This window comes from Arachis hypogaea, chromosome 9 (genome assembly GCF_003086295.3).
Source record: "Arachis hypogaea cultivar Tifrunner chromosome 9, arahy.Tifrunner.gnm2.J5K5, whole genome shotgun sequence".
NCBI lineage: Eukaryota > Viridiplantae > Streptophyta > Magnoliopsida > Fabales > Fabaceae > Arachis > Arachis hypogaea.
The window spans coordinates 112,294,554-112,310,484 of NC_092044.1; the positions used below are offsets into that span (position 1 = coordinate 112,294,554).

General features: G+C 31.7%; 2 protein-coding genes across 2 annotated transcripts; one reads left to right on the forward strand and one right to left on the reverse strand.

Annotated features, from left to right (window-relative positions):
* The first annotated feature begins 2,100 nt into the window (after positions 1-2,100).
* On the forward strand, positions 2,101-3,823 carry LOC112711957 (cinnamyl alcohol dehydrogenase 1). Its single transcript, XM_025764715.3, has 4 exons — positions 2,101-2,337; positions 2,426-2,767; positions 2,872-3,311; positions 3,397-3,823. Exons 1-4 carry the CDS (start codon positions 2,249-2,251, stop codon positions 3,597-3,599), a joined length of 1,074 nt encoding a protein of 357 aa, XP_025620500.1. The 5' UTR covers positions 2,101-2,248; the 3' UTR covers positions 3,600-3,823.
* Positions 3,824-6,981: 3,158 nt separating this feature from the next.
* On the reverse strand, positions 6,982-11,096 carry LOC112711958 (uncharacterized). Its single transcript, XM_025764716.3, has 10 exons — positions 10,631-11,096; positions 10,154-10,221; positions 9,886-9,911; positions 9,003-9,093; positions 8,562-8,657; positions 8,413-8,481; positions 8,131-8,189; positions 7,914-8,036; positions 7,460-7,531; positions 6,982-7,379 (listed from the first exon to the last, which is right to left on the reverse strand). Exons 1-10 carry the CDS (start codon positions 10,727-10,729, stop codon positions 7,315-7,317), a joined length of 768 nt encoding a protein of 255 aa, XP_025620501.1. The 5' UTR covers positions 10,730-11,096; the 3' UTR covers positions 6,982-7,314.
* Positions 11,097-15,931: the final 4,835 nt, after the last annotated feature.

The following is a 15,931-nucleotide window of genomic DNA, read 5'->3' on the forward strand; positions in this document are numbered from 1 at the left end:
AACATGATTTTGTGTCTCAATGTCCCTGTCTCAGTGTCCTGTCTCTGTAAACAAATGTAACCTGAAAGATTAATTTTCGAGGCTCTTTTCAGTTTCAAACAAAAAAAAAGATCTGTTATAGGGGATTGTGGATTTTGGGATAGAATGAGTGGATATAGAACTTTCAATGGAGGCAAAAGTTATTTCAATGGGAGTTAAATTTAGTGAACCAGTTACATGATACACTAAGAATGATCAAATTTGATTATGGAAGAGAAGATAAAGTTGTGTGAAAATTTGATAAACAGGGAGTCTTTTCTACTAACTCGTTTGTGCAGGTACTGCAGACGAAAATAATCTCGGAGGATATAACAAGTTACAGCTTTACTAGGACAATTTGTAAAGGGCTAGTGCCGCTAAGAGTGGAACTGCTTGTTTGGTTTGTACTGACTGGGAAAGTCAATACAAGGGAGAGATTGAGCCGGCTTGGGATGATCAACCAGGAAGATGTTGTATGCGTGTTATGTAACAAAGATGTGGAATATGGACACCATTTATTTTTTGGTTGTGACTTTTCTTGGCAGATTTGGTGTGTTTGGCTATCATTTATTGGTAGGCTATGGTCGTGTCAGGGACGTTGAAAGAGCATTTCTTGTGTTGGACTGAGATATCTGTTAGTAAAAAGATGCGTAAGAGATGGATGGTGTGTTTCTGTGCAATTATTTGGAACATCTAATTAGAAAGGAATAGAAGGATTTTTTAGCACAAGAAAAAAGGGTGGACGAGATTATCCATTTGTCCTTTACAAACTACAAGGAGTGATTAAGTGTGGATCCTTTTTGCTATTGATGGTAATAACGAAGATGGCAAAAGGATAAGGGTAGAGTTCTTTGAGTTGCCTAGTTCTTTTTATATAGGTTATGTTGATCTTACTTTTTGTCTTCGTATGCTCCACTTGATGTGTTGAGCTAATTTCTTTAAAAAAAGTATAATTTCTCATTATTAATTTTATAAGTAAGACTAAGAATAAATATAAGAGAGAGCAATAAAAAGTTAGAAATCATACTTTACACTCTTAAATTTTTTTAACAATTGAGAGGATTCATTCCCTAAGAAGAGTGCTAGGGAGGCAGCAAATTTTGTAATTTGTAGTCATCAATTAGCCATAATTATTACTTTTAATGGTATAAAATTTCATCCAATTATGTGAAATTACTAACTTTTTTTTATTAGTTAAGTGCTAACAAAATTTTAATAAAAATGTTGACCTTCTAAACTTTCTCTAAAAGTAAATCATAATAATAAAAGTTTAATATTGTGATACTGTCATAATAAAACAATTGATGTGTCCAATTAAATAAAATAAAAATTCACATACAATTATTTTTAATAATTAAAAATAGTTAAATAATTTAAAAAATTTAATTAAATTATTATTTAATAATTTTTTATTATTATTTTCGCATAAAAATAATTACATATATATTTTTTTTAAAAATATTATTTATATACTAAAATTAATCATCAATATATTTGTATATAAATATATAATTTAATTTATTTTTAATATATATTTATATTTTGATATATATCTTATATTTATAAATAATTTTAAAAATTAATTTTAATATACACATAATATAATTAATTTTATTTTATATAAAATAATTAAAATAATATGAAAGATTTGACTACAAGTAAATTCAGATAAATATAAAACTATGTCACGTATAAACTAAAATCAGTTATAAATATAAAATATATGTTAAAATTTAAATATATATTAAAAATAAATGAAATTATATATATTTATTTATAAATATATTGATTGTTGATTTGAGCAACTAATTTTAGTTTACAAATAGTATTTTTGATATGAATTATTTTTCACATACAAGTTATTTATACATACAAATTATTTATATTGTATTGTTTAAAAATTTTTGATGTATATATACTGATAAATTCTGTATAATTTAAAATTTTTCATCTTCTTTCTTGCATTATAAAAGTGAATTTTATTAGGTTAAAGTTAACTTGTATGCCAAAAAAATTTATATGTGTTGCAAGTCTCTTTTGATAAAAAAATAAAAAATAAAAATACAGGGTGCAGAGTCACTCACCTACCACAAGGTGGAGCCCACCCACCACCACCTTGGTATTTGGCATCATGTATGGAACCTTACATTTCTTTATATATCCTTCTGATCTGCAACACCCACTAAATCTAAAAGCTAAGATCCATTCTCATTGAGATTCACAAGAAAAAATGGGTAGCCTTGAGGCCGAAAGGACAACTGTTGGATGGGCAGCTAGAGACCCTTCTGGTGTTCTTTCTCCATACACATACCCTCTCAGGTACTTAATAATCTCTTCCATCACTTGTACTAATTAACTAACGAATCTCTCGTGTCATTCAAAATTAAATTGAAATCCATGCATGCAGAGACACGGGCCCCGATGATGTTTACATCAAAGTTCACTACTGTGGACTCTGCCATTCCGATCTCCACCAAATTAAAAACGATCTTGGCATGTCCAATTACCCTATGGTCCCTGGCCACGAAGTCGTAGGGGAGGTTCTCGAGGTTGGCTCCAACGTTACGAGGTTCAAAGTGGGTGAGATCGTGGGAGCGGGACTCCTCGTTGGTTGCTGCAAAACCTGCTCTGCATGCGAATCTGATGTAGAGAATTACTGCAGCAAGAAGATCTGGTCTTACAACGATGTTTACGTTGATGGAAGACCCACTCAGGGTGGCTTCGCTGAAACCATGATCGTTGAGCAAAAGTAAGTAGCTTCTTCATTCAAGTCCTTGTCTTTATGCGAATCCTGAAATACCCATCATTTGATATGATGTTTTGGATGTTCAACGTTCACTGTTTTCTGTTCAGGTTTGTTGTGAAGATACCAGAAGGCATGGAGCCAGAGCAAGTTGCGCCATTGTTGTGTGCAGGTGTGACTGTGTACAGTCCACTGGCGCACTTTGGGTTGAAGAAGAGTGGTCTGAGAGGTGGAATATTGGGGCTTGGTGGAGTTGGACACATGGGTGTGAAGATCGCAAAGGCACTGGGTCACCACATCACTGTTATAAGCTCTTCTGATAAGAAGAAGAAAGAAGCACTTGAGGATCTTGGTGCTGATAGCTACTTGGTTAGCTCTGATTCTTCAAGCATGCAAGAAGCTGCTGATTCACTTGATTACATCATTGACACTGTCCCTGTTGGACACCCTCTTGAACCTTATCTGTCTCTTCTCAAGCTTGATGGCAAGTTGATCTTGATGGGTGTCATCAACACCCCTCTTCAATTCGTTAGCCCTATGGTCATGCTTGGTAAGTAACTACTTCTGAACCAACCACTCTTTTGATTTCATATACTGGTTTTAATGTTAATATTGGTATTGGGGTGTGTGTGTAGGGAGGAAATCAATCACGGGAAGTTTCATTGGGAGCATGAAGGAGACCGAGGAGATGCTGCAATTCTGGAAGGAGAAGGGACTGAGTTCCATGATTGAGATTGTGAACATGGATTATATCAACACAGCAGTGGAAAGACTGGAGAAGAACGATGTGAGATACAGGTTTGTTGTGGATGTTAAAGGAAGCAAGCTTGATCAGTGACATTATTACTATTATACCAACTAAACAAGTTTGATGAAGAAGATTATAAATGGGGTGCTATGCATAAACCCGATTAAGTAGTTTCTTTGTGTTTTGTTAATTCATGATTACTCTGTTTCCTCTGTTTCCTCTGTTCAAAGCTATTTCTGATACCAAACTTGTTATTATTTTGTAATTGGAGTCTTCTTGATGAATGAATGAATATTGAAATGATTTTCATTTTCCATCCGTTTAAAGTAGAAAAGAAAAGATTATGGATTAGGGTAGTGGCTCACCAACTTGAATTGAAAGGCGTGGAAGAGTGTAAGTCGTTGAGTGACACCACCCACCTAATATTTGAAAGTGAAAGTGAAAGTGAGACATTCTCTCTCAGCCACACACGTAAGTTAAGGGGAACATGCTTCGTAGCTTATACTACACTTCATAGCTTCGTATTCTTCGTTTGCATGATTGAAAACGTTTATTGAATCAGCAGGATTGGTAATTAGAGATTTAAAAATTTAACTAAAATTTAATTATCAAATATAATAATGATAATAATAGTATTTTTGTTTAAAATATATATTTTCTAAAAATTATTTTCTTTTTAAAAGTTAATCTTTTAACTATTTTTCAGAAAAAAATCACATTAGTTTATAGATTTTATCAGATTTTAACAACTTTTTTAGTCTAAACCAAAATGATCATATGAATAATTTTCAATTAATTCAGTTGAACCAATTAATTTGATCTAATTCTCAGATCAATAATGATTATTATATTATGACGAGGCTGGTATTTTGTTTCTTCAATAATTGCCCAAGATTTAAATATCTCTATTACACAATATTAAGGTTTAATTTGGGTAACCAACTTAATTAAGTTCTTTTAATAAAATAACTTAAATAATAAATGATTCTGTTAAAAATAACTTAATAAGTTATTTTTTGTTTGGATTTTTAACTCTAAAAGTGTTTATTTTATAGAAATATGATGAAAAGTATAAGTATTATGAGAGAAATCATTTTTTTTTAACTTTTCTATAAGCTTCTAAATAGCTTCTTATAAAGTTGCAATTTGATTTTGAAAATTGCACCAGACATTAATACTACTACTTTTCATAAGTCAAAAGTTAAAAAAAGTTACTTCTAAAGTTTCCAAACGGGCCCTAAATACAAGAGTCACCGCAAAAAATACAATGACTAATAGAAAAAGTATAAGTAGACAATAAAAATATTAAATAATATGAATAGTGAACATATTGGATGTTTAATTTACTAGGTATGCGTATAGTTGTTCTAATATTAAGATTTATGTAAATAATTTAGAGTGTAGTGTGTTTTACTTAAATTGAGTCAATTTTAAGATTCGTTATTTATGCTGTTCAAAAAAATTATTGATTATTTAACATAATCCAATTAAATAGTATTGTTTTTTAATCAAATGTTTCACCAACTTATAATGTAAAACAAGTGTATGCACTCTTATGATATACGAAAAATATCTATTAAATATTATTATTTTTTAATTAAATATTTTTTTAAGAAGTTATCATTTATATTTTATTTTAAAAAGATATTTTTTTAAAAAAATAATTTTATATAATAAATAAACAAAAAATATTTTTATATTATTATATTTAAATATAATTGATAATAAAAAAATATTTGTATATAAAATATTAAATTTTTTTTTTAAAGTTCAGCCAAACAAGCCTATATATACTGGCACTAAAATATATTATATACGGGTATATTTGGCCACAAAAAACCATCCGTTTGTAAGATAATATAATGATGCGAGGGAAAAAGATGCCACAGTTGCTCTTTGTAGAATGAACCAATTCCATAATTTTTTTTTGGTGACTAACCAATTCCATAATTTGATTAACAGATGCCATTTTATGAATATTCTTTCTATTATTTCTTCAGCACTTCGAGATTAAACTTATGGATCCACTCTTGCATGACCGTTTTGACTAACTATTTAAATTTTAGTTCTTACTTAAGCCAACTCTGATTTTATCCAACAATCAAGTTAGTTAATATGATTTATTTTCCCCCCATTCATGTAGCTGGTTGTATTTCGGAATCAAAAGGGCGCCTTCAATAAATTGTATCTAAGGCAAGCTTACCCCTTTAGGCTGTAGTCAGTAGTATGTGTCCCAGAAACGACCATTTCTCTCCGTATAGGTGTAGCAACTTCAACTATGAATGACAATATTATATTATATAACGACGTGCATGTATGTCTCACTGGGCATTTGGCATTATTTTTTCCTTTTAACCTTTCTTAATACCATCTAATGATTAAGAGACAGCTTCATTGCATGACTTTATCTCTTGATATAAATTAGTCATTGCATTTCATTTCCTTACGCGACAATTTGTACATATTTTAATTTCACCTACTCCACACAAGAATAGGCAGAGAGTAACCTAAGGAAACATTTAGGCTATGGTTGGTTGGAAGGAAAGAAATAGGGAGGAAAGAAATAGAAAGGAAAGAAAGGAAAAGAAAGAAATTAAGTGGATTTTTATTTTCTTTAGATGTGTTTGGATGAAAGAAAAATAAGAAGGAAAGAAATGGTATAAAAAGACATGTTTACCCTTATATTATAAAATATATTAAAAAAAATAAAGGGGTAATATTAGAAGTAGAGAGAGAGAATTAGTTTTCTCTTCATTTTCTCTCTATTGTTGGAGGGAAAAAAAATGAGTGGACCCCACTAATATTTTTCCATCCATTTTCCTTCCTCTCCCATTTCTCTCTTCAACCAAACAAGGAAAAATAACTATTTTCCTTCCAATTTCTTTTCCTTCCTTTTCCTTCCTCTCATTTTCATCTCAAACAAACACACCATTAGTCAATAAACTGCAACAACCAACAACAATGAAACAATTTTTGTTTAATATCTTTCAGTTGCACCCTGCCCTGACCATGTAAATGAATTTTACATGTGTATTCAATTACGTATCACCATATCAATAAAAATAACTATTTTATAGACACGTGAATAATTATCTTAAAAATTAATATAATTGAACGACGGTGTACATTCTCTTTCAACAATCAACAAGTGAATGATCATCTAAAAGAACCAATATAATTGAACGACGGTGTACACTCTTAATGCATCAAAATCAAACGCTTTTTAATTTTTTCTGACCTTCCTCAGCTCTAACCCTAATTACTTGTTAGGACCAAAAGCTCAATAGAAACAAACACTGCACGTACAAAACGCAAATTACAAATGTAATCTAATCAGTGTCCATCTGATAGTGTTACACAATGGAATGATCATAAGAGAACTAACTTTAAAGAGTACTCTGGCATTTAATGATACGATGTTTGATCATGACAGGAATATTTTACACACAATTATCAATCTGTCATGTATGAATTTTGATGAAAATAAGAATATATTTAACATAAATGTTCTTTGTTAGATAAAAGATAACAGATTGACAGAAAAAATTCATTACAATGGGTATATTCATTTTAACAAATATCTTTCTATTCAATACTGTAAAAAATACACTGGTTATCTTGAACTACTACAGATCCAACTTCTATTGGGTGATAGGAGGCCTAAATTGAGACATTTCCAAGCTATAGCATTCGTCAAACAAACAATCAAACACTCATCCATGCCATGCCTTCTCATCTTGTAGTCTTAGAATACCCTAATAAGCTCAAGGACACTTGACAGGTCAAAAGTTGAAGCCGGAATGGATCATATTTGTCGGCTGAAGTACACATTCATGAAGTATCTAGAAGGATTGAAGCCACTCAAAATCACTGCAAACCGAAAATTGAGCTTATTGCGAGATTAACACAGCGTGAAAGAACAAAAATGACAGACGTATTTAAATACTTACAAATGGGAGATAGGACAATTACAACACCAATCGGGTAAAGGAAAAAGGTGGTCCTCTCCAAAAAGGGCAGAACTACAGCCATAGACGTCAGTCAATTAGTTCACTATTATTCCCACTAATTCAAATTCAAGCTGAAATTAAATTCCTAAGAAACAAGTTTGCCACAAACATTCTTAACATCCAGTTATTCCGTCACCAGCAATGGAAACTACACTGAAATATATTGTAACATCCATATATAGAAAAAAAAAAGACAGTCCGATGCACAAGCATCCTGTGTTAAAGCAGGGTCTGAGGAAGGGCCGCACTCAAAAGGTGTAATGTACGCAGCTTAACTTGATAATTACATTAGTGACTATATATATACAATCCCGAAAGTAATACTCAGTTATTAAGCCAAGAACCTAAAATAAGAGAGATAGAGAGCAAGCAAGAGAGAGAAGAGTATTATTACCATCGTAACCTAAAAAATTTAGATAATGATAGTATGATGCGCCCACCATGAACAGTAGATTTGACAGCAAAACTGGAATGAAGCCATGAGCCACCAATAGAGGAGACAGAAAATAATGGATCACTGCCAAGGAACCAGTATTAGTGCGCCTCTAATGCGAGAAATATGGCTGCCAACATTATGACAGAATCTTATAACATAAAGAGTAAGAAATTACCATATAGCAATACAAACATTGGGAAGAAAGAGTTACAATGCACATCAAATGCATACATCCTTCCATGAAAGAAAAAATATCTAGTCAGCCACTAGAATATAATAAATAAAATCTGAGACAGGTGACCAATTAAATCCCATGCTTATCAACGATGTCAAGCCTTTAAAGAAGAAGTGCCAAATTAAGTTTCAACAAAGATCAGGACATGCTCTTGAAATTGATGTATGCAACTAAATACTGTTAACATAGCAGGTAAGCAGGAAATAACATCCTGGACCTTACCATTCAACACGCTGTTCCACCACATAACTATTTGGAGCCTCTTCTCGAAGATAGGCATTAGTTAGGAACCTGTAGATTGCAGATCAGCTTTAATATCAAGATCTTAAAAAAGAAATAGATGTATTATTTACTTTTGGAAGTTTCCTTACCAACAAAAAGTAGCTAGAAATAACCCAGTCAAAAAGAAGTGGAAGAGCAATACTGAGAAGACAACAAAAATTGCATGTGCACTACTGTGATCATACCTGAAAATAAATGGCAAAATACAGAAAAGTTAAGATTAGAACAGTGTAGCACTTGCTGAACTCAATAAGGAGGCAAATAATATAAGTCTAGAAACAAGTATTTTCAGATTTGCTAAGTCATACATTTCGAAATATAAAGCAACACACAGGTTCAATGAGCCTGTTTGCTGGTGCTTGTAAAGTTTTTTGAAACAGTTACCCTTTAGCTGCATAGATGAAACACAATGACTTTCATTTGTGATTATATGTTGATTTCGCATCACAATAGTTAAAATGTTTTATTTTTTTTTTCCTTGCAATCTAATGATGATAAGACACCACCAGCATGGTGTAAGAGAAACTTACGCTGCACAATAAGCCAGAGTTGAAATGGCCAAAAGAAGGCTGCAGATCACAACAAAAGCAGGGTCGTCACGTGCCCATTGGTTCTTGGTTTCTGATACCAAATAAGGCAAAAGAAACAAATTAAACACCTTTTATGAAACACAAAGAAATTTGCTCTTCAAAATAGATACTTATGTAAGAAATGGTTTCCATTTTTTTTCTGAAACAACTGTGTAATATATCACCAAATTAAGTTGATGACGAAACATCCTTAACAAACATCATTAAGGCTCAAGTTCAAAGGCATAGTGATATCTTCACTCAAAAGGCACGTTAACTGTAAAATTATTAATTTTTACCCCGTTATTACTGTGAACAAAATTGATCAAATTGCTAAAATGTACTAATATATCTTAAGAGATACAACTAAAGGGAATGTAATAGAGGGACGAGACTCATATCAGTTGACATTCATAACACCTTCTGTTTGAGCAGCAATGTTGCCAAAGCCAGACCATGTGAGTGAATTTCAGGATTAAGAAACTTCAGCAATACATGATTAGATAAGATGAATAACATATCAGCATCATTTATCACTAAATGCATTTCTAACTTGTTACTTCATGCACAATGCTTTTATCAAGAGTTTACCGAGGATAACATCTATTTGTCATCCCCACACCCCAGATCCTAGAACATGTGAAATATGCATGTAACTAGCATAAGTGTTGCAGATAATAACCCAGTAATACACATGTAAAAAAGAAGCTCAATAAACATTGTTGGACTAATAATTTTCTATAAATATTTACGGCATGATAGAACAAGATAATCATTGAACTAATCATGATCTATAAATATTTACGGCAAGATAGAACAAGAAAATCATCAGAAGAGGACGTACGTTTATGATACTTTGTATGCTGGTAGCTGCATCCATTATCCAGTTCCACATCAAGTGCACCAAAAAAGGCAAACAGAAAAACAGGTAATTCAGAATTCCAAGCACATATACAACCCAGAACATCGGAATAAGTCTGTGTGTACACCATACAATGGTGCAATTTGTCAAATAAAAGAGGGATCATACTGTTGTTGGAGCAGATCATGATAACAAAATGTATTTTTAGCTATTTTAGAAGTGGAAAATTCTATATTTACTTAATACTTACACAACTTTTGGTGACGTACATAGATGAAGCATTTGCCAAAACGTATATTCGATATCCATTTGTTGCCACTACAATGCATAATCAAATCACAGAGAGAAAATAAAGAGTTAACAAAGTAGAAATTAGAACTAAAACATATATCAAGATATATAAATTTCCAGTGCGTTGTTTGGATTTCCTTATTAGAATCATAACACAGAATCCACAACAACGAAAGGCATACACACCTGCTTCATCGGACACAGATGAGCAGTGAATTATGACTATTCAATTCAGAAATTCAGAATCAAACCTACTTAATCGAACTATTATAGAAGTCACAAAAAAGCACGAGTATTAGAGCTGAACCTATTCGGTTTCCCATGGCAACAGTTGTTGGGGAAAACGTTGTATGGCATTAACAATGGTAGAATGAAATGTGAATTGGATCTTAGATATGAAAATTGGGAAGGAAGTAAGAGAGATGAGAGAAAGAACCTTGATGATTCTACGGAGGTAGGGAAGGAGCATGGGATTAGGTCGAGAAGAAGAAGAGGAGGACGAAGCGCGTCCTTTCGAAGATGATGTGGGCAACATCCTTCTTTGCCTTCTTCACTGTTCACAGCTCCTCTTCTTCTTCTTCTTCTTCTTCTTTTCTTGTATTTTGCTAAGTCAGCTCAGAACAGAAGTCGATCCAGGATTCTTTCTTCCCTGCGAAATTCGAATGGCGAATGCCAGCACTCTGATCTATGAATGAATCTCTCTCTTTCTCTTCTCTCCGGTCGCTCAAACTCAGATGCGAGATGGGCAGGGACCATATAGTAAAATCAAACTTAGTTACATGAACTTGGGCCCTCTACCGGATTCCACAGCACAAAGAAACATAGGCCCAAAATTACTTTTTTTCCTTTTATGAAAACGAGCCAAGGGTTTTAGGAAAAAAAATAGCGAAGTACTGTAATGTATTCAAAATTACGCATCCAAATTTTTTATTTAACCAAATCTAACGAGTTGAAATAATACGTTTTTTTTTTTTTTGTCAATAAAACTTAACTCAAGTGGCACAAGTATTCTTTCTTGTTAAGAGGTCTGAGGTTCGAGCCTCGTTATGTGTAAATTTAACCAAAAAAAAGATATCATGTGTGTGTGAATGTGTAACCTAGAATTGGGGATTGTCCAATTCATCGACAAAAAAAAAATAATACGTTTTAGATTTACATACCAAATTTATTTTAGCTAACACAAATAAATAATTACATATACAATTTACGTGGTCTTTATTTTTTATCTTTTTCCTTCTTCTACGTTTTTTTCTTTTCTTTTTTTTTCTCCTGCATTATTAACATCACCATTATATTTTTTTATTAGTTTTATTTTTTTCTCTAAAAAAAACAATAACTAAAAGAGAAGAAAACAAAAAAATATGCACAATAAAAAAAATAAGAGCTAAAAAAAAAAAAAAGTCAAATAAATTTTTATTAAAAACTATTGCATCAAATTCAAAATCTTAAAAAATTTTAATGTTAAATTTGAGATATTATTATATTGTGGTTAAAAAATTTTGGTGTTATTTTTATGTTTTATATTTTTTTAAATAATTTCTCGTCCTTTTTCTTTTTGTTTTCATAATTTTTCTTGTCTTACACCATAATTATTTTTATTTTACCATCTAAAAAAAATAAAAATAAAAAATAAAAAAGAATTCAACAAAAAAAATAATAAAATGAAAGGATTATACAACATTTTTTCTTTTTTAGTTTCTCTCTTCACAATAAACACAAAAACTTCTAAAAAAGAAATGCAACTTTATAAATAAAAAATACATACATTCTGCACAAAGAAAGAAGAAAAATAAAAAGTAAAAAAAAATAAAAAAAGAGGTGCAATATCAAGTTTAGAACTTTGAAAATTTTCGGTATTTAAATTAAAAAAATTTTGGTATCAAAATTTAAAAAATTTTATTTCGTGGTAAGAAATTTTTTGTGCTAATTTCCACTTGAAAATAAAGTGTGATTTACATATGTATGAATATTTTTTTGTTGAGTTTAGTCCAATTTAATTGAACTTAATTGATAAAAATATTTAAATATATAATGAGACTAAATATTAAAATTTTATCATAAAAAACTAATGAGCCATAATTTAGATGACATATTTCTCTTTTTAATTTAGAAATATCAAATTTGAATCTCATTTGACATAACTTGATAAAAAGAAAAGAAAGAAAAATTTATTAATATACAAAATATTGCTCATATTAAAGAGAAATACTTATAAATCTGAAAATTTTTAGAAAAGAGAAAGTCTAGGGACAGCACTTTTACTAAAATTTGATCAGTACTTGGCTAGCAAAAGAAAAAAGAGTAATTTTTTACCATTAAATAAAATCTCGTACTATTAAAAATATTATTGATGGCTAATTAATTGTTGTGATAAGAATGAAAGATGAGGTGAATGACCATCATTAATTAAGGGTGTTTGATTTCAATGCTGAATGGCTCAACTCCTCATGGCAAACATAAATTAAAGAAGTTGAAATTGTAAGCTTCACACGCCTATAAATAGTGAAGCAATCTAAAGCTTTTACACACACAAAAGCGATAAATAATTCTCTCTCTCTTTATGTTACAATACTTCTTTCTCTCTATTTATATTTCTTTATTTTATATTTGTTACCTCTTATTTATTTATTTATTTATTTAGTTATTTTATAACACGTTATCAGCACGAGACTCTGATCAAATTTTAGGAAAACTCCAAGTAACAAATTTTTATTATGTCAAAATTCTTTCATCTTTAATATAATGCTCTTTATATATTTGGAAATAATTATTTATCATGAATATAGATGTTGAAATCCATCTTGATTCAATGGATCTTGAAGATACCATTGAAGCTGAAAATAATACATCCAAAAAGGATAAAAGTCAAGGCCATGATTTTTCTTCATCATCATATTGACGAATGATTGAAAAATGAATATCCCACATTAAAAGATCTTGCAGATCTGTGGAAAGACTTTGAAAAAAAGTACAATCATGTGATACTTCCTCAAACCCGATATGTTAGAGAAAATTTTCTCGATCTTCTATGTCTCGAATGTGCTCCTGCAGCAGCAATATCGAGAAAAAGAATTTAAAATATTTCGAGTTAATTTCTTGCTTTCTTGATGTTGAACACAACAATGAGTTACTTTTAAGGAATCATGAAGCGCGCCCAGTTGGCGTCGCCCTATTTCCTGAAGTAAATGCGGCAATTAACCCCAGAAGAGGTAAATGGCAAGATTTCTATAACAAGAAAAATTATGGAAGAAAAATGAATTATGTTCACAAGAAACAATCTCACCATAAGTGGGATAAAGAAAGAAACAATGGGCAAAGTCAAGCAATTGAGGATAAATGCTTCCGTTGTGGTGGAAAGGGCCATTGGTCACGTATCTATCGTACCCCAAGGCACCTAGTTGATCTTTATCAAGCATCCTTGAAAAAGGATGACAAAGAAAAGAAAACAAATTTTGTTTCAAATGATGAAAATTCAACCACTCATTATGATGTATCTAATTTTTTTAAGGATTCTGAAGAAAATATTGGCTATTTGATCAATGATGGAATAGTTTGATATATGTATGTGTTTGTTAAGTATTCATGTGAATAATTTTACTGTGCATGTACTTCTACTCATTTTATTATTATTATCATTTGTTTTTGAAGAAAAATGGCAACGACATATTCTGAAGATATTTGCCTTGCGGATAGTGCAAGTTCGCACACTATTCTTAAAAGTACTATATATTTTACCCATCTTGTACCAAAAGAAGAGTATGTTAATACTATTATTGGCTCAGACAATGTGATAGAAGGCTCCGAAAAAAGCTATAATTTTGTTTCCCGAAGGAACAAAATTTATAATAAATAATGCACTATTATCTACCAAGTCTCTGAGGAACTTGTTGAGTTTCAAAGATATTCGGCGAAATGGATATCATATTGAAACAATGAATAAGGAAAATCATGAGTACTTATGTATCACAACTCATGATTCAAATAAGAAAGTTATATTAGAAAAGTTGCCCTCACTTTCATCTGGATTGTATTATACCAAGGTTAGTGCAATTGAATCATATGCCATTGTAAACTGGAAGTTTACTAGCCCAAATGAATTCATAACCTGGCATGATAGATTGGGTCATCTGGAAACAACCATGATGAGGAGAATTATTGAAAACTCTCATGAACATTCACTAAAAAATCAGAAGATTCTTAAATCTAGTGAATTTTGTTGTGCTGCATGTTCTCAAGGGAAGTTAATTTTAAAGTCATCACCAGTAAAGATTGGATTTGAGTCCCTTAAATTTCTAGAAAGGATTCAAGGTGATATATGTGGACCTATTCATCCACCATGTGGATCTTTTAGATATTTTATGGTCCTGATAGACGCATCTTCGAGATGGTCACGTGTGTGCTTATTATCTTCTCGCAACCTGGCGTTTGCGAGATTACTGGCTCAACTTATTCGATTAAAAGCACAATTTACAGAAAATCCAATCAAAGCAATTCGCTTTGATAATGTTGGTGAATTTACTTCCCAAGCTTTTAATGCTTATTGTATGGCTAATGGAATAAGTGTTGAACATCCAGTAGCTTATATTCAAACACAAAATGGGTTAGCAGAATCACTTATTAAACGCCTCAAATTGATTGCTAGACTCTTGCTTATGAGAACAAATCTCCCGACCTCGGTTTGGGGGCATGCTATTTTACATGCCGCAGCACTTATTCGTTTGAAGCCAACGAGTTACCATCAGTTCTCTCCTATACAATTAGCATTTGGCCAGCAGCCAAATGTTTCCCATTTAAGAATATTTGGGTGTGCGATTTATGTTCCCTTTGCACCACCTAATCGCACCAAAATGGGACCCCAAAGAAAATTGGGGATATATGTTGGATATGATTCTCCCTTTATAGTGAGGTATATTGAGATACAAACTGGAGATGTATTTAAAGCCTGGTTTGCGGATTATCATTTTGATGAATCAAAATTTCCAATATTAGGGGGAGAGAATAGCTTCCTAAAAGGAACTTAATTGGAATGCATCATCGTTGATGCATTTAGATCCTCGATCAGGGCAATGTGAACTAGAAGTTCAAAAGATTATACATTTGCAAAGAATAGCAAATGAATTGCCTGATGCATTTTCTGATACAAAGAGGATAACTAAATCTTATATACCAGCGGAAAATACCCCAATTCGAATTGATGTCCCAGTAGGACAAGTAGTCACTGAAGCAAATTCACACCAGAAATGTGGCAGGGCAGAAAATACCCCAATTCGAATTGATGTCCCAGTATGACAAATCGCCACTAAAGCAAATACACGCCAGAAGTGTGGCAGGCCTGTTGGTTCCAAAGATAAAAATCCTCGAAAGAGAAAAGAGATAAATATTATTCCTGTTGAAAAAGACATAGTAGAGACACCTGCAGTTGTCCAAAATTCTGATATAATATTAACGCTAGAAGACGTTCAGGTACCTGAAAATTGTAAAAATGACGAGATCTCGATAAATTATGTCTTTACAGGAGAGAAATGGGACCGAAATAAGACAATTGTCAATGAAATATTTGCATATAATGTGGCATTAAATATCATGCATGAAAGTAATGATCTTGAGCCAATATCAGTCGAAGAATGTCGACAAAGGAATGATTGGCCAAAATGGAAAGAAGCCATGAAGGCTGAATTAGACTCACTTGCAAAACGTGAAGTCTTTGGACCTGTAGTCCGCACACCAGAAGATGTAA